General features: G+C 46.5%; 2 protein-coding genes across 5 annotated transcripts in view; one reads left to right on the plus strand and one right to left on the minus strand.

Annotated features, from left to right (window-relative positions):
* The window catches only part of LOC119952308 (sodium- and chloride-dependent neutral and basic amino acid transporter B(0+)-like), a 388,856-nt gene that overhangs the window by 172,960 nt on the left and 197,206 nt on the right, over window positions 1-18,690 (minus strand). The gene's annotated exons all lie outside the window — the stretch shown is intronic.
* The window catches only part of LOC119952307 (sodium- and chloride-dependent neutral and basic amino acid transporter B(0+)-like), a 188,390-nt gene that overhangs the window by 73,226 nt on the left and 96,474 nt on the right, over window positions 1-18,690 (plus strand). For all 4 annotated transcript variants that reach the window (XM_038775955.1, XM_038775957.1, XM_038775956.1 and 1 more), the window contains one exon: window positions 6,101-6,329. In XM_038775955.1, coding sequence (XP_038631883.1) covers window positions 6,101-6,329 — 229 coding nt within the window. The remainder of the gene's footprint in view (window positions 1-6,100; window positions 6,330-18,690) is intronic.

Below are 18,690 nucleotides of genomic sequence, written 5' to 3' on the forward strand. Positions count from 1 at the left end.
GCAGAGAATCCGTTTTCCCGCACAAAATCGGTACTGGTGGCGGTAACGCTATGCTCTGTCCCCGACCGGCCGAATTCCTGACGGTGTGTTTCTAATCTGGTCCTACCGCCCATGATATTTGCGTGGCGGCTGTGGATTCAGTCCGGGGAAGCCACAATCGGAGGAGGGCCGATCGGAAGGCAAGGGGGGCCTCATTCGGATCTAGGGGCTATGTGCGCGGGCGGTCCGGGGCGGGTGAGCGGCTGATACGGGCACTATTTCAGCGGACCAGTCTGCGGGTTGAGTCCGTCATGGAGCACGGCGCGGCCGCTGTAGGCCGCCACTGTGCCAATGCATGACCTCTGACCCGGAAATGCGGGGAGTCGTATCGGCAGCCGGAGCTGTGAGCGCTACGACAGCTGCCTGCTCGCCCCCCCTGCAAGACGGTGGATGTGTGGCCTTTTGATGCCAGTTTTCCTGGCGGTAAAGATCTGGGGGCGGCACGGGGGGATCTGGCACTGGGGGTTGCCCCCATGGTGGCCTGGCCCGCGATCGAAGCCCACTGATCCGCGGGCGGGCCTGTGCCGTGGGGGCACTCTATTCCTCCGCGCCGGCTGGTATACCGGTCCGCGATGGTCGGCGCGGAGATGAACCCCCAACCACCCCCCTGTGCATGCGCTGGGATGACGCCAGCACACGCTTGCGCTCCTGCGCATGCGCCAACTCGTGCAGGCCGGCGGCGGCCCTTCGGTGACGGCCGGCGCGGTGCTACACCAACTACTCCGTCGCCAGTCTAGCCCCTGAAGTTGCGGAGGATTCCATACCTTTGGGGCGGCCCGACGCCGGAGTGGTTCATGCCACTCCTTCGCGCCCAAGTTGCCTGCCCCGCCGGTTTCCGAAGAATCCCGCCCCGTATTTTTAATGACGGCATGGGAACACAGTCCCAAAAACAGAGAATCCAGCCTGCTGACTTCTTCAGCATCTGCCAGCCTTGGCTACAACAAGCAAAACAGGAGTAACCTCCACAGGATTGACAGCAGAAAACATTTTTGTATCTGTATGGAATTGAAGGAGAGAGACTGCAAATTAATTAGGTCTTCCATCCCGGGGCCCTCAAATCTCCAGATCACCCCCACTATTACGGTGACTGTCCCACCTTCTCTGAGAGTCATCCAGCAAGCCAGTTGTGCTGGCAAACCTTGCTCTGCACATTCACTTATGGCCAAGTCAGAAACCCCTAGACCTCAGACGCCTGCCAGCAACATTAGGGAGGCTGTCCTCCATTCATCCAGACACTTACCCTTTAGCCAAGGTAAAATCCTCAATAATGAAGCTCTGGGCTGGGATTTTCCCCTACCCGGCGGGGCGGGGGGTTCCGGCGTAGTGGAGTGGCGCCAACCACTCCGGCGTTGGGCCTCCTCAAAGGTGCAGAATTCTCCGCACCTTTAGGGGCTAGGCCCGCGCCTGAGTGGTTTCCGCTCCACCGGCCGGCAGCAAAACTGGCGTCCGGGCTGGCCGAAAGGCCTTCGCCGGTCCGCGCATGCGCCGGTGAGTCAGCGGCCGCTGACGTCACCACCGGCACATGCGCGGTAGGGGGGGTCTCTTCCGCCTCCGCCATGGTGGATGCCATGGTGGCGGCGGAAGAAAAAGAGTGCCCCCACGGCAGAGGCCCGCCCACCAATTGGTGGGCCCCGATCGCGGGCCAGGCCACCGTGGGGGCACCCCCAGGGGTCAATCGCGCCGCCAATCACGCCGGCACCAGAGGTGCTCCACCTCCCGCCGGCGGGAGAGGCCTGTCAGCGGCGGGACTTCGGCCCATCGCGGGCCGGAGAATCGCCGCGGGGCGTCAAGCCGATCAGCGGGGCGTGATTCCCGCTCCCGCCGATTCTGGAGTGGCGGAGAATTCCGGCCATGGTGGGGGCAGGATTTACGCTGGCCCCGGGCGATTCCCCGACCCTGCGGGGGGTCGGAGAATTCTGCGCCTGTGTTTAGTGTTTGATTGTTGGCAGCTGCCTCAATGGTGCTGATGCACCCAGAGTACAGGCACACTGCGCAGGCATCAAAGATTACAGGACATCCAGTCCACTAAGCATCCTCTGAGATATGGCACCTGTTCCTTCGAGGAGTCAGTTGAGACTTCAGGAGTGTGAAATGCTCTCACAACTAACAAAGCTAATCCCTCCTTTGAGACCTCCTTTGAGCTGTGTAGTTAGAGACTGCTCACAGCCAAATGGGGCGAAATTGACCCTCATGAGAGAAGCAGCAGCTGTCCTGGGAGAATTTGAGAGGACAGGCAGGCTATTGCAGTGGTTGCCCCTGTTATGGGTCTCCACAATATTTAAAGGTGACTTGAAGGCCTCGCAGCTGGAAACCCCAACCTCCTCTTCCCCCCCCCCCCCCCCCCCCCAGTCCAGGGCCGACTCCTGACCTAGCTCCTCCAGCCCTTGAACAACCCACCCCCCCACCTCCCCCAGCTGAAGGGCAATCCACCTCTCCCCCCCCCGCCCCCAGAGCACTGGGGACTGGGGTAAAGGTTTCAGTGCCCCTGAGCTGCATGCCGGTAAATGGAGAGGACCACTCATCTCCTAACTTCCGCTCGGTAGTCATTGCACCAGGTCCCTGTTTTCTGGAGGAGTACGAAATGACGCCCGCGTTACTTTTCGCTGTAGAGTTGCATGACGACCAGGAGGCCGCTGCATTTGACTTCAATCTCATTAACAAGATTGAAATTAATGTAAATTAGGCTTGATGATCGACTCGCCATTTTGGGGCAAGATCCGAATCTCGTCATCGGGAACAGGCTGGGTGAATTGCAAAATGGTTTGCATCCGGCGCAAATCTCATCTTTTGCCTTTTCTTCTATGTTCCCGGTGCAGTGGAGTTGGCGCTGGGCGCAAGGAGGTTAGAAAATCATGCCTTTGGTGTCTCCGTCTCAATAAGTAGCAATATGGATGGCAAAATGGTGCAAATTGTGTAGCCTACTGTGATGAGGACAGTGTAGAAGTTCAGTGACTGTAATAAAATGTTTACCTTTCCGGTCTGCTTCCTGGGTCTTAATAGAGTCCCATGCAGAATGACCAGAAAACTCACTAAAGAATCACACAGGTCATGATTTGAGCTTGAAAAAACTCTACTCGTTCCTGCCCGGCGGTTCCTGGTCAGCACCTCACACATGGTGGTCCAGTGGGGGTTACTTGGCTACAGATGTCCCAGTCACAGTCAAGGGTGGAAACTATGGCCTGTAGATCAGAACAGGGAGGGGTGCAGGCACTCAATGGCCTCATGTTGTGGAGGCAGAGAGAGGGAGATGCCGATACATTATGGCAAGCAGGCCTCAAGTTGTGGAGGGTTAAGGTTGAAAGGGGCAGGGAACATCCACCTGAAATGACTCGGGGTAACACAGGGGTATCAACCACTATAACAATGGGATCCAGAATTACAGTGTCAGGATTGATAGTAATAGCAGGGAGAAGCATGACCATGAATCTCGTCCAGGATGATGGGAGGGATTTCCACAGTCAACCAGGGAGAATTGAAATTGGGGACCACCATCTTTGAAGCTGATACATTCGTGCCTGTAGTGATATTCAGATATCAATATATATGGTCAATGTATGTAAATGTAGTACAGTCATTTCAACACTAGATGGCTCACAGTCAGATACTGTAAGAACTGGTTTCCCGCCTTTTCTAAGTCAGATGATGATTCAGATGAAGCAGATGATGATGTGATTCAGAACAGTGAACAAGCAACACATAGAATAGTTAGAGTGAGAGAAGTTAGAACTAGTTTGTTATAATAGTGTACAGTTATATAGTTATTAGTATTGTACTTTAATTCTTTATTGTTAGTTTAGTATTGAGTAAAAGGACTCACAGTTTATTATTTTGTTACTCATTAAATAGTTCATCTTTCAACAAGACTATTGGTCATTTTATCATCCTGGTTGATTCAAGAGTAATATATATATTTTAGATAAGTCATTATTTAAAGTATAACAGTGCTGAGGGAAATGAAACCAAAAACAATGGTGCTGGGGAAGTGCAGTTTTAGCTTCAGGGAGGAATGCCTCACAGCATTGAGGGGACCAATTAAAGGGGCACCCATCTGAAACCCATATTGCCACATGGGGACGAATGCACAACTGAGACATGTTAGGAGCATCACTGTCATAACAGAGGCAATACCAAGTCACCAATGTAAAAATGTATTCATAATTCTGATTAGTTCCAATTATCAATCTCTGTAGTAAGAGGCGAAAGAGGAGGTGGAGGTCTTGGTGAACAATTGCTGAATATATGGCACTGATCAGGCTTTATTGAATCTTATATGGCAAATGAACTGTTTGTACATCTTTTTCCTGAGACCCATGATTTAGAGGCACCTTGGATGACTCGGTATTGCCACTGTTATGACATTGACCTGTTGTGGTGCTGTGACTTCATGCACAGTGGATGCAAAATAAAATGTGAAAATTCAAAACATTAACCCTTTAAAAAAAATGTGGTTATTCCTCTCTACAACAGTGTCTCCAAATACAAGTAGGCACCAGGTCATGTAGGAGAAGCCATTTTGGAAGAACCTCATGGCCACCAGGTTTAGAGTTGGGAATCCCAGGTCCCCCAAAATGAGTCTAATTTCCTCACAGATTTTCTGCCTTATCTGTATTACAAAGGATGTAGTCATTCAGTCAAATGAACGAGTAATAAGAAAATAGGAACAAAAGAACGAGGAGCAGTAGACAAATCTTCCCCTTGAGCCCTCTCCACCAATCAACACGATCATGGCTGATCTCATTTGATCTCATCCTTACCTTCCTGCCAGTTCCTGCTCATTCTCCAGAACCCTTCATCCCGTTACTAATTTAAAACCTCTCTATCTCTCACCTTAAGTTTATTTAATCCTGCGTCCATTGCATTCTGGGGTAGAGAATTCATCACAAACCTTTGAGTGGTAATTCCTCCTCATTTCCATTTTAAATCTGTCACCCCTTCAACTATAGCTTCTCATTCTAAAATGTCCAGCAATGGGAAACATCAGCTCTACGTCTGCCCTGTCAATCTCCTTTAGCATCTTACATACCTCAATTATATCTCCTCTCATTCTTCTAAACTCCAGCAGGCCTAAGCTCAATCTCTCTTCATAAAACAAGTCCTTCCATCCTGGAATCAATCCAATCAACCTTCTCCTTTACATACTTCGTCAAGTGAGGGAACCAAAACTTTGTGCAGTACTCGAGATGTGGTCTCACCAATGCCCTACACTGCAACAACAGCACTTCTCTACTTTTATACTCTATACGATTAGCAATGAATGCCAAAATCCCACTTGCCTTTCTTATAACCTGCACTTGCATACTAACTCTCTGCGATTCATGCACAAGGTATCCAGGTCCCTGTGCACCAATGCATTTTGAAGTTTCTCTTGTGTAAACTGGAATAAATGAAGGCCATCCAATCACCTATAAGTCTATGTCATAGTAGGTCTACAGTTTCCATCCACCACCTTCAACTACAGTCCATGGAGGGGAAAATCCTGCCCATTATTTGATATAAGGCATATTTTGCTGCCATTTACATTGCATCTATGATTGATTTTCAGTATCTTGTACATCGCTAAATTTTCAATTAAATATCAGACCAATGGCTGTATTTAGATCACCTGATTTTATCATTGTAACATATGACTGGAGAATTGGGATTAAAACATGTGCTTTTCTCAAATGGTTATTCAGACTTTTAATTTAGCTAGGCATGTTGTCCTTCAGAGATTCTGTGGTGAAAATCTTTTATTTGTTGTTGTTTTTAGTGAAAGAATGGGGGTCACTGGGTGCCTGTGTATAGGCGCAAGTAACAAATCAAATCACTGAATGGAAAACATGGCTGACAGTGGAAAGCACTAAGGCTGTGGGAGGGAATTTGGCAGCAAGTCATGGACAGGGAGTCAGAAAGATGGCCGTACTGTTGAATGGAGATTCTGTTCACCAGAGGAAACTTCATTCAGTCAGCTAACCACTGAGCTGTGGGATTAATTTACTCCTTGTTCCTCATGGTTAATGTAGTTTGAATGAGTTGAAGCAAAATCTCCTGATGGTGATTAATTCTCCATTCTGTTTCCCAGGTCTGGAAAGATGCTGCAATACAATGTTTCTATTCTCTCTCAGTGGGTTCTGGCACCGTAGTAGCACTGTCATCCTACAACAAATTCCACAACAACTGTTACACTGACACCATCATTATTTGTGTTGTTAACTGTGCTACAAGTGTGTTTGCTGGATTTGTTATCTTCTCCGTCCTTGGACACATGGCTCATGTACAAGGCAAGCCCGTTTCAGAGGTTGTACAGTCAGGTAAATGCAGAATTAAATTCACTATCTTCTGTTAAAATGTTTCTAAATCTGAAAGAAAACTTGCCAGGTTCCACAATCACAGGCTTTCCATTCTTTTGGTAAAATTTGAAGCCAATCATTTGGAACCCTATTGGGCCATTACTTCTAATTAGCGTTGGAAAGCAATGACCAGCAGGAATTACAAAGTTTAAACATGTATTTACCCTGTCTTGGAAACTTTGTTGAAACATCTGATCAGTAGAGCTGTTTGGAGCCTACGTAAAAAGACTCTTTGCAGGCCCCAAGCAGGAAGGTCAGGGAAGTGGGGGGGGGGGGGGGGGGGGAGGGGGGGGGGGGGGTAAAGAGGTCAGGGATGTGGGGGTCAGAGATTGGGTGGTGGAAGGGGTCTGGTCGGGTTCATTTTTTAAATTTATGGTGGCTAGCTGCCTTCATGAACTGCTGCAGTCCCTGAGGTTTATGTCCACCCACGGTGAAATTTGGGAGGGAATTCCTGGAGTTTCACCCAGAGGCAGTGAAGGGACAGCAATATATTTCCAAGTGAAGGTGGTGAATTAATTGGATGGGAACCTCCAGGTGATGTGTTCCCATGTATCTGCTGCTCTTGTCCTTCTAGATGGTTGTGGGTTTGGAAGGTGTACCCAAGGAACCTTATTAAGTTCCTGCAGTGCATCTTCTAGTTGCTGCACACTGCTGTCACCATGCCTTGGTGGTGAAAGTGAATGTTTGTGGAAGGGAAATATTGTGAGGTCGAGATGGTGGGAAAAACAGTTAGGGAAAGGGTAGCCTGTATCTTGGGGAGTCCCCTGGCTAGCCGGAGGTGTGTGTGGGGGAGGTCACCTGTGGGTTCTGGGATGTGGGGGGGGAGGTCCCATAGGGGAGTTGGGTGTCAAGTGAGTCCAATGGAGGGGTCATGGTATGAGGGGAGTGCTGTGGGGGCAGGTTTGGAGATGTGGAGAGATTCGACTGGTAGATTTGAGATGTGGGGGGAGTCCCATAGAGGGATTAGGGTTTATGCGGTGTCCTGTGGCCGGGGGGAGGGTTGTCGGTGTGTGAGGGAGTCCTGTGAGGGGTCATAATGTGAAGCAGTCCTGTGTGAGGATTGGTCTGTGTGTTTCCAATAGTTACCCAAAGGTTAAAGAGGAGGCTTTAATTCTTCTAACCGGTTTGTGTAACTATGAGTGTAAAACTGGCAGAATAATCTGAACAATTAAAATTCAATTTTTGGAATTTTCAGTGCAATTGCCCAGAGGATGTTTGCACTTCTGGGCAATTGCCATGCAAACCCTTCCCTGTAAAGGCCCGTGAGGGATTCCCAGCACTTCTTTTGCATTCTCCCCAAATCCAAAGGTGGATAGTTCGGACATTATGGATCCTTGCCGTTCACTGCCAGTGGAATTCTCTGATCCCAACGGCAGCACAGCACTGACCACGTGTTTCCCAATGCATAGAGTGACTTTGATGGGAATTCCCTTTGACAGCGGTGGGACCAGCGAATCCCACCGCTAATGAATGCCGCATCGCCTCCTGTCACTGAGAAATATGCAGCTGGGGGTCTGGAAATCCAACCCCATTGTTTGAACGTGAGGTCGTTCAATCTGAAGTAGGATGTTAAACGTGAGGAAAACAAATGATGAAGGTGTGTGGGACAAATTGGCTGAGATAGATTGGAAAAATATATTTAAAGTATTATGGGCCAGGGTTTAGAGAACCCCAACTGTATCATGGAGTTCACCTGACCCACAACGTTTAATAGGTTGTGGTTATGAGGAGCACACGGGCCTACCTTATAGGTGTGATGTAACAGAGATTTACAGTACTTTTAAATTAAAACAATGTTTATTTCTGAAACCAGTTAACACTTTATAAACCCACAGTAAACATCTTAACAACTATCAACACCAATAAATCCCCCAAAGAATACTGTACCCTGTAAGTAACTCTAAATCTTTCCTTGCAACATCCATAAGACAAAAAGAACCCTCTTTACACAGAGATCAGGTTTAAATTCTCTCCTGAGACATGTACCACTTTGAAATCCCCAAATGAGCTGAAGTCAGCCTGTAGCCTGCAGAGAGAGATCCTTACAGCTGCCTGCCTTGCCTGCAGCTATCCAGCTCTCAAAACGAAACTAAAACACACCCTGTAGCTGCAAGTCCAAAGCGAAAGTAAAAAATAGACAGACAGCCTAGCTCTACCCACTCTCTGACATCACTGCAGTAATAAACACCCATTTCTTAAAGGTACACCCACGACAGCTATTCTATAAAAATACCCATTTCTTAAAAGTTCTCTCACATGACAAAAGGTATGGCCATATACATGGAATGGACAGTCTTCAAAGAATTATTACACAGTTTACATCAACTATACATTCTTTGCACAAAATCCCACCAAAGGTCAGTGAATTATGACTAACAAAGGAAGTTAAATATAATTATAAGATTAAAAGAAAAGGCTTCTAAATTTGCCAGAAATAGTAGTAAACCTAAGGATTGAGAGGATTTTAGAATATAGCAAAGGAAGGCCAAGAAATTGATAAAGAAAGGAAATAGAATATGAACTTACACTAGCAAAGAAAAACATTGAAGAACTCATTGTAAAGCTTCTTTAGGTCGGTAAAAAGGAATTTTTTCATGAAGACAAATGTAGGTCCATTGCAAGCAGAGTTAGGCAAATTTATAATGGGGAATAGAAAAATGACACAGAAGCTAAATGGTGACATTGTGTGTGTTTTTCAAGAAGGAAGATACAGGGAATCTCCCAGATGTAGAGACCCAAAGAACAAGGAAGAAGGCAGAGTTGAAGGAAATTAATATTAGCAAGAAGGTTCTATTGGAGACTAAAACCTGATAAGTTCTTGGGAGCTGATTTTCTAAATCCTAGAATGTTGAAAAAGGTAGATGCGGAGATAGTGGAAGCACAAATGATCATCTCCCTAAATTCAGTAGATTCTGAATGGTTTACCAATATCATCACACTATTTAAGAAGGGAGGAAGAGAGAAAATTGCGAACTACAAACCTGTTAATCTTATATCAGCAGCAGGAAAAATGTGAGAATGTTATAAATTATGTGATAAATGGACACTTGGATAATAATGATTTGATTGAGCATAACCAACATGGGTTTATGAATGGGAAATCATGTTTGATGAACCTGTTGGGGCTATTTGAGGATTTTACTAACAGAATTTATAAAGGAAAGTCGATGGATATGATATGTATTTCCACCCCTCAGTCACCTTCACATAGTTTACGCCCTTTCCTTCCCCTGTCTCCATTTCGGGTGATAGACTGACCACTAATCGTCATTGAAAACCCACCGACTTCCACAGCTACCTTGACTGCAGCTCCTCAGACCAGACTCCCATTCTCCCAGTTACTTTGCATCCATCGCATCGGTTCTGAACCTTCGAAAATGATGCTTCTGACATGTCTGCTTTTTTCCTTAACCGAGATACCAACTCTCCCCTCCTCTGCCACCCTACGCCCCATAATGTATGGAGTACTCAGCCAGGTTCAATCCATTTCCTGCACCTTTGTCCTCACCTTCCACCCCACTAGCATCCACATTTGGAAGGGTCATCCCCACCGTTTCCCCTCACTGCCCCGCCAATCTGTCAGCATTCCGCAGGGAGCACTTCCTCTGTGACACTCCTTCATTATTCCGAACTTCTCATCCCGTTCCCACGGCATCCTCCCGCAGAAGGTGCTCCGCCCTCCTCATCCCAGACACTCCTTTCAGATTGTGACGTGTTTCAGTTGCACCCCCTTCAATTTGATCTATGATACTCGAGCTCCACATTGAGGTAACTGGCCGCAGACTGAATGGCCACTTTGCGGAACATCTTCACATCTTCACTCAGTCCGCAGGCTTGGCCCCAGCTTTCCTGTTGCGTTCCATGTTAACTCAGCCATCTTGATCTCATGCCCACATGTCCGTCATTGGCATACCCGTCCCAAGCTGGAGAAGCAAGAGCTGGAGGAGCAAGAACTTCCAGTTGGGTACATTGCAGTCTTCAGGATTCAACATTCAGTTCAACAACTTTAGATTGTGATTTTTCAACTGCATCTTAAACCCATTTTTACAAATAGCACATACATTTATTGTCTAAATGCAATTACCCTTCCTCCCGAACTGGGCCATCTGTCTCCTGTTCTTAAAGTTGCGACATCTTGTTGCAATCTCTCACAGCTACAGTTTAATATCCAACCCCTTTGCTCTCTCTTTACTTCTGATGAGTAGCCAAATGGAACAAAAGAACAAAGAACAAAGAAAAGTACAGCACAGGGACAGGCCCTTCGGCCCTCCAAGCCTGTGCCGACCATGCTGCCCATCAAAACTAAAATCTTCTACACTTCCGAAGTCCGTAACCCTCTATTCCTATCTTATTCATGTATTTGTCAATGTACCCCTTAAATATCACTATCGTCCCTGTTTCCACCACCTCTTCCGGCAGCGAATTCCAGGCACCCATTACCCTCTGTGTAAAATAAACTTGCCTCGTACATCTCCTCTAAAACTTGCCCCTTGCACCTAAAACCTACACACCCTAGTAATTGACCCCTCTACCCTGGGAAAAAGTCTCTGACTATTCACTCTGTCTATGCCCCTCATAATTTTGTAGGCCTCTATCAGGTCGCCTCTCAACCTTCTTCGTTCCAGTGAGAACAAACCAAGTTTATTCAACCTCTCCTTATAGCTAATGCTCTCCATACCAGGCAACATCCTGGTAAATCTCTTCTGCACCCTCTCCAAAGCCTCCACATCCTTCTGGTAGTGTGGCGACCAGAATTGAACACTATACTCACTAAGGTTCTTTGCAGCTGCAACATGACTTGCCAATTTTTATACTCAATGCCCCGGCCAATGAAGGCAAGCATGCCATATGCCTTCTTGACTACCTTCTCCACCTGTGTTGCCCCTTTTAGTGACCTATGGACCTGTACACCAAGATCTCTCTGACTGTCAATACTCCTGAGAGTTCTACCATTCACTGTATATTCCCTACCTGTATTAGACCTTCCAAAATGCCTCACATTTGTCTGTATTAAACTCCATCTGCCATCTCGCCACCCAAGTTTCCAAATGACAGTCCTCATTGCTATCTTCAATTCCACAAATCTTTGTGTCGTCCGCAAACTCACTAATCAGACCAGTTACATTTTTCTCCAAATCATTTATATATACTATGGACAGCACCTGTCCCGGCACTGATCCCTGCAGAACACTACTAGTCACAGTCCTCCAATCAGAAAAGCACCCTTCCATTGCTACTCTCTGCCTTCTATGACCTAGTCAGTTCTGTGTCCATCTTGCCAGCTCACCTCTGATCCCGTATGACTTCACCTTTTGTACCAGTCTGCCATGAGGGACCTTGTCAAAGGCCTTACTGAAGTCCATATAGACAACATCCACTGCCCTACCTGCATTAATCATCTTTGTGACCTCCTTAAAAAACTCCATCAAGTTAGTGAGACACGACCTTCCCTTCACAAAACTGTGCTGCCCCTCGCTTATACGACCCCTTGCTTCCAAATGGGAGTAGATCCTGTCTCGAAGAATTCTCTCCAGTAATTTCCCTACCACTGACATAAGGCTCACCGGCCTGTAGTTCCCTGGATTATGCTTGCTACCCTTTTTAAACAAAAGAACAACATTGGCTATTCTCCAGTCCTCCGGGACATCACCTGAAGACAGTGAGGATCCAAAGATTTCTGTCAAGGCCTCAGCAATTTCCTCTCTTGCCTCCTTCAGTATTCTGGGGTAGATCCCATCAGCCCTGGGACTTATCCACCTTAATATTTTTCAAGACACTCAACACCTCGTCTTTTTGGATCTCAATGTGACCCAGGCTATCTACACACCCTTCTCCAGACTCAACATCCACCAATTCCTTCTCTTTGGTGAATACTGATGCAAAGTATTCATTTAGTACCTCACCGATTTCCTCTGGTTCCACACATAGATTCCCTCCCCTGTCTTTCAGTTGGCCAACCTTTTCCCTGGCTGCCCTCTTGCTTTTTATCTACGTGTAAAAAGCCTTGAGATTTTCTTTAACCCTATTTGCCAATGACTTTTCGTGAGTCCTTTTAGCCCTCCTGACTCCTTGCTTAAGTTCCTTCCTACTTTCCTTATATTCCACACAGGCTTCATCTGTTCCCAACCTTCTAGCCCTGACAAATGCCACCTTTTTCTTTTTGACGAGGCCTGCAATATCCCTCGTTATCCAAGGATCACAAAATTTTCCATATTTATCCTTCTTCCTCATAGGAACATGCCGGTCCTGAATTTCTTTCAACTGACATTTGAAAGCCTCCCACATGTCAGATCTTGATTTACCCTCAAACATCCGCCCCCAATCTATGTTTTTCATTTCTCGCCTAATATTGTTATAATTAGCTTTCCCCCAATTTAGCACATTCACCTGTGGACCACTTTTATCCTTGTCCACCAGCACTTTCAAACTTACTGAATTGTAGTCACTGTCCCCGAAATGCTCCCCTACTGAAACTTCTACCACCTGGCCGGGCTCATTCCCCAATACCAGGTCCAGTACAGCCCCTACCCTAGGTGGACTATCTACATATTGTTTTAAGAAGCCCTCCTGCATGTTCCTTACAAACTCTGCCCTGTCCAAGCCCCTAGCATTAAGTGAGTCCCAATCAATATTGGGGAAGTTAAAGTCTCCCATCACAACAACCCTGTTGCTTTTACTCCTTTCCAAAATCTGACTACCTATCTGATCCTCTATCTCCTGATGGCTGTTGGGAGGCCTGTAGTAAACCCCCAACATTGTGACTGCACCCTTCTTATTCTTGATCTCTACCCATATTTCATCATTTCATTTCATTTCATTCATTTTCATTTCATATAGCCTCGCTGCCCTCTGAGGTGTCCTCCCGCAGTACAGCTGTGATATTCTCCCTAACCAGTAGCGCAACTCCTCCACCCTTTTACCTCCCCCTCTATCCCACCTGAAACATCTAAATCCTGGAATGTTTAGCTGCCAATCCTGTCCTTCCCTCAACCAGGTCTCTGTAACGGCAACAACATCATAGTTCAAAGTACTAATCCAAGCTCTATGTTCATCTGCCTTACCTGTTATACTTGCATTAAAACAAATGCACTTCAGGCCACCAGTCCCGCTGTTTTCAGCAACATCTCCCTGTCTACTCTTCCTCAGAGCCATAGTGGCCCTATTTCCCAGTTCTCCCTCAATTTTTTCACCTTGTGACCTATTGCTCCGGTACCCACCCCGCTGTCATACTAGTTTAAACCCTCCCGTGTGACACTTGCAAACCTCGTGGCCAGGATACTTATGCCTCTCCAGTTTAGGTGCAACCCGTCCTTCTTATATAGGTCACACCTGCCCCGGAAGAGCTCCCAGTGGTCCAGATAACTGAAACCCTCCCTCTTACCCCAGCTGTTTAGCCACGTGTTTAGCTGCTCTATCTTCCTATTTCTAGCTTCACTGGCACGTGGCACAGGGAGTAATCCCGAGATTACAACCCTAGAGGTCCTGTCTTTTAACTTTCTGCCTAGCTCCCTGAACCCCTGCTGCAGAACCTCATCCCCCTTCCTGCCTATGTCATTGTTACCAATATGTACCACAACCTCTGCCTGTTTGCCCTTCCCCTTCAGGATGCTGGCTACCCGTTCGGAGACATCCTGGAGGCAACATACCATCCTGGAGTCTCTTTCACGTCCACAGAAGCGCCTATCTGTGCCCCTGACTATAGTCTCCCCGATGACAATTGCTCTTCTGCGCTTTGACCCTCCCTGTTGAACATCAGAGCCAGCCGTGGTGCCACTGCTCTGACTGCTGCTGTTTTCCCCTGATAGGCTATTCCCCCCCGACAGTATCCAATGGGGTATAACCTGTTCGAGAGGGGGACAACCACAGGGGATTCCTGCACTGACTGCCTATTGGTCACCCATTTCTCTGCCTGCACCTTGTGTGTGACCATATTTATATAACTGCTATCTATGATGCTTTCCACCACCTGCAAGCTCCTAAGTGCATCCAACTGCTGCTCCAACCGAACCATGCAGTCTGTGAGGAGCTCAAGTTGGGTGCCTTTAAAAGTGAGCAGAGGACAACTAAAGAACCAATAAGGGGGCAGAAGATGAAGTACGAGTGCAAGCTACCTAGTAATATAAAGGAAGATAGGAAGAGATTTTTTCAATATATAAAAGGTAAGAGAGAAGCAAAAATAGACATTGGACCACTAGGAAATGTGGCTGGAGAAGTAATAATAGGAAACAAAGAAATGGCAGATGAACTAAATAGTTACTTTGCATCAGTCTTCATGGTGGAAGACACCAGTGGGATGCCAGAGCTCCAGGAGAACCACGGGGCAGAGATTAGTGCAGTGACCATTACTAAGGAGAAGTTTCTGGGGAGACTGAAAGGTCTGAAGGTGGATAAGTCACCTGGACCAGATGCCCAGGGTCCTAAAAGAGATAGCTGAGGAAATTGTGGAGGTATTAGTGATGATCTTTCAGGAATTACTGGAGGCAGGAAGGGTCCCAGAGGACTGGAAGGTGGCTAATGTAACACCAATATTTAAGAAGGGAGGGATGCAGAAGACAGGAAATTATAGGCTGGTTAGCCTGACTTCGATCATTGGCAAGATTTTGGAGTCTGTTCATAAAGATGAGATCATGAAGCACTTGGAAGTTCATGGTAAATTAGGACTGAGTCAGCACGGCTTTGTCAAAGGGAGGTCTGTCTGACAAATCTGTTAGAGTTCTTTGAGGAGGTAACAAGCAAGTTAGAAAAGGAGATTCAGTGGACATGATTTATTTCGATTTCCAGAAGGCCTTTGACAAGGTGCCGCACAGGAAACTGTTAAATAATTTAAAAGTCCATGGTGGTAAGGGTAAGATCCTGGTATGGATAGAGGATTGGCTGATTGTCAGAAGGCAAAGAGTGGGGATAAAGGGGTCTTTTTCAGGAAGGCAGCCAGTGACTAGTGGTGTGCTTCAGGGGTCTGTGCTGGGACCACAACTTTTTACAATATCCATTAATGATCTGGAAGAAGGTACTGAAGGCACTGTTGCTAAGTTTGCAGATGATACAAAAATTTGTAGAGGGGCAGGTAGTATTGAGGAAGCAAGGGTGCTGCAGAAGGACTTGGACAAGCCAGGAGAGTGGGCAATGAAGTGGCAAATTAAATGCAATGTGGATAAGTGTGAGGTTATGCACTTTGGAAGGAAGAATCTAGGCACAGACTATTTTCTAAATGGGGAAATGCTTCGGAAAGCAGAAGAGACTTGGGCGTCCTTGTTCACGATTCTCTTAAGGTTAATGTGCAGGTTCAGTCGGCAGTTAAGAAGGTAAATGCAATGTTAGCATTCATGTCAAGAGGGCTAGAATACAGGGATGTACTTCTGAGGCTGTATAAGGTCTGGTCAGACTCTATTTGGAACAAGAACAAAGAACAAAGAAAATTACAGCACAGGAACAGGCCCTTCAGACCTCCCAGCCTGCGCCGATCCAGATCCTTTATCTAAACCAGTCGCCTATTTTCCAAGGATCTACTACCCTCTGTTCCCCGCCCGTTCATATATCTGTCTAGATGCATCTTAAATGATGCTATCGTGCCCGCCTCTACCACCTCTGCTGGCAAAGCATTCCAGGCACCCTCCACCCTCTGCGTAAAAAACTTCCCATGCACATCTCCCTTAAACTTTCCCCCTCTCACCTTGAAATCGTGACTCCTTGTAATTGACACCCATACTCTTGGAAAAATCTTATTGCTATCCACCCTGTCCATACCTCTCATAATTTTGTAGATCTCAATCAGATCCCCCCTCAACCTCCGTCTGTCCAACGAAAACAATTCTAATCTACTCAACCTTTCTTCATACCAGCCTCCATACCAGGCAACATCCTGGTGAACCACCTCTGCACCCTCTCTAAAGCATTCACACTCTTCTGGTAATGTAGTGACCAGAACTGCACGCAGCATTCCAAATGTGGCCTAACCAAAGTCATATACAACTGTAACATGACCTGCCGACTCTTGTACTCAATACCAAGTCCAACGAAGGCAAGCATGCTGTATGCCTTCTTGACCACTCTATCGACCTGCGTTGCCACCTTCAGGGTACAATGGACCTGAACTCCCAGATCTCTGTACATCAATTTTCCCCAGGAGTCTTCCATTGACCATATAGTCCGCTCCTGAATTAGATCTTCCAAAATGCATCACCTCGCATTTGCCTGGATTGAACTCCATCTGCCATTTCTCTTCCCAACTCTCCAATCTATTTTGCTGTATTCTCCTCGCTATCTGCAACTCCACCAATCTTAGTATCATCTGCAAACTTGCTAATCAGACCACCTATACCTTCCTCCAGATCATTTAAGTATATCACAAATAACAATGGTCTGAGCACGGATCCCTGTGGAACACCACTAGTCACATTTCTCCATTTTAAGACACTCCCTTCCACCACTACTCTCTGTTTCCTGTTGCCCAGCCAGCTCTTTATCCATCTAGCTAGTACACCCTGAACCCCATACGACTTCACTTTTTCCATCAACCTGCCATGAGAAACTTTATCAAACGCCTTACTGAAGTCCATATATATGACATCTGCAGCCCTTCCCTCATCAATTAACTTTGTCACTTCCTCAAAGTATTCTATTAAGTATGTAAGGCATGACCTTCCCCGCACAAAACCAGGCTGCCTATCACTGATAAGTCTATTTTCTTCCAAATGTGAATAGATCCTACCCTTCAGTATCTTCTCCAACAGTTTGCCTACCACTGACGTCAAGCTCACAGGTCTATAATTCCCTGGATTATCCCTTCTACCCTTCTTAAACAAAGAGACAACATTAGCAATTCTCCAGTCCTCCGGGACCTCACCCGTGGGATGCTGCAAAGATATCTGTTAAGGCCCCAGCTATTTCGTCCCTCGCTTCTCTCAGAAACCTGGGATAGATCCCATCCGGACCTGGGGACTTGTCCACCTTAATGCTTTTTAGAATACCCAAAACTTCCCTCTTCCTTATGCCAACTTGACCTAGAGTATTTAAACATCCATCCCTAGCATCAACATCTGTCATGTCCCTCTCCTTGGTGAATACCGATGCAAAGTACTCATTAAGAATCTCACCCATTTCCTCTGACTCCACGCATAAATTCCCTCTTTTGTCTTTGAGTGGGCCAATCCTTTCTGTAGTTACCCTCTTGCTCCTTATATATGAATAAAAGGCTTTGGGATTTTCCTTAACCCTGTTAGCCAAAGATATTTCATGACCCCTTTTAGCCTTCTTTATTGCGCGTTTGAGATTTGTCCTACTTTCCCGATATTTCTCCAAAGCTTCATCAGTTTTGAGTTGCCTCGATCGTATGTATGCTTCTTTTTTCATCTCAGCTAGTCTCACGATTCCACCCGGAATCCATGGTTCCCTAATCTTGCCATTTCTATCCCTTATTTTCACAGGGACATATCTGTCCTGTACTCTAATCAACCTTTCCTTAAAAGACTCCTACATTTCAAATGTGGATTTACCCTTAAACAGCTGCTCCCAATCCACATTTCCTAGCTCCTGCCAAATTTTGTTATACTTGGCCTTTCCCCAATTTAGCACTCTCCCTTTAGGACCACTCTCGTCTTTGACCATGTATATGCTAAAACTTATAGAATTGTGATCGCTATTCCCAAAGTAACCACCGACTAAAACTTCAACCACCTGGCCAGGATCATTCCCCAATACCAGGTCCAGTATGGCCCCTTCACGAGTTGGACTATTTACATACTGCTCTAAAAAGCTCTCCTGGATGTTCCTTACAAATTCTGCTCCATCTAGGCCTCCAACACTACAAGAGTCCCATTCAATGTTGGGGAAGTTAAAATCTCCCATCACGACCACCCTATTGCTCCTACATTGTTCTATAATTTGTCTACATATTTGTACCTCTATTTCACGCTCGCTTTTGGGAGGCCTGTAGTAAAGTCCCAACAATGTTTCTGCACCCTTCCTATTTCTTAGCTCTACCCATATTGCCTCAGTGCTCGAATCCTCCAAGGTGCCCTCCTTAATCACAGCTGTGATATTATCCAGTAATGAAACTTCTCCACCCCTTTTACCTCCCTCTCTATCCCTCCTGAAGCACCTATACCCTGGGATATTTAGTTGCCAGTCTTGCCTTTCCCTCAACCAAGTATCAGTAATAACAATAACATCATATTCCCAGGTACTAATCCAAGCCCTAAGTTCATCTGCCTTACCTGCTACACTTATCGCATTAAAAGAAATGCACCTCAGACCATCTGTCAATTGGCGTTCATCATCTCTTCCCTGCCTACTCTTCCCTGTAGTCACATTGAGTTTATTATCT

This window comes from Scyliorhinus canicula, chromosome 17, assembly GCF_902713615.1.
Source record: "Scyliorhinus canicula chromosome 17, sScyCan1.1, whole genome shotgun sequence".
In the NCBI taxonomy this organism is placed as follows: Eukaryota; Metazoa; Chordata; class Chondrichthyes; order Carcharhiniformes; family Scyliorhinidae; genus Scyliorhinus; species Scyliorhinus canicula.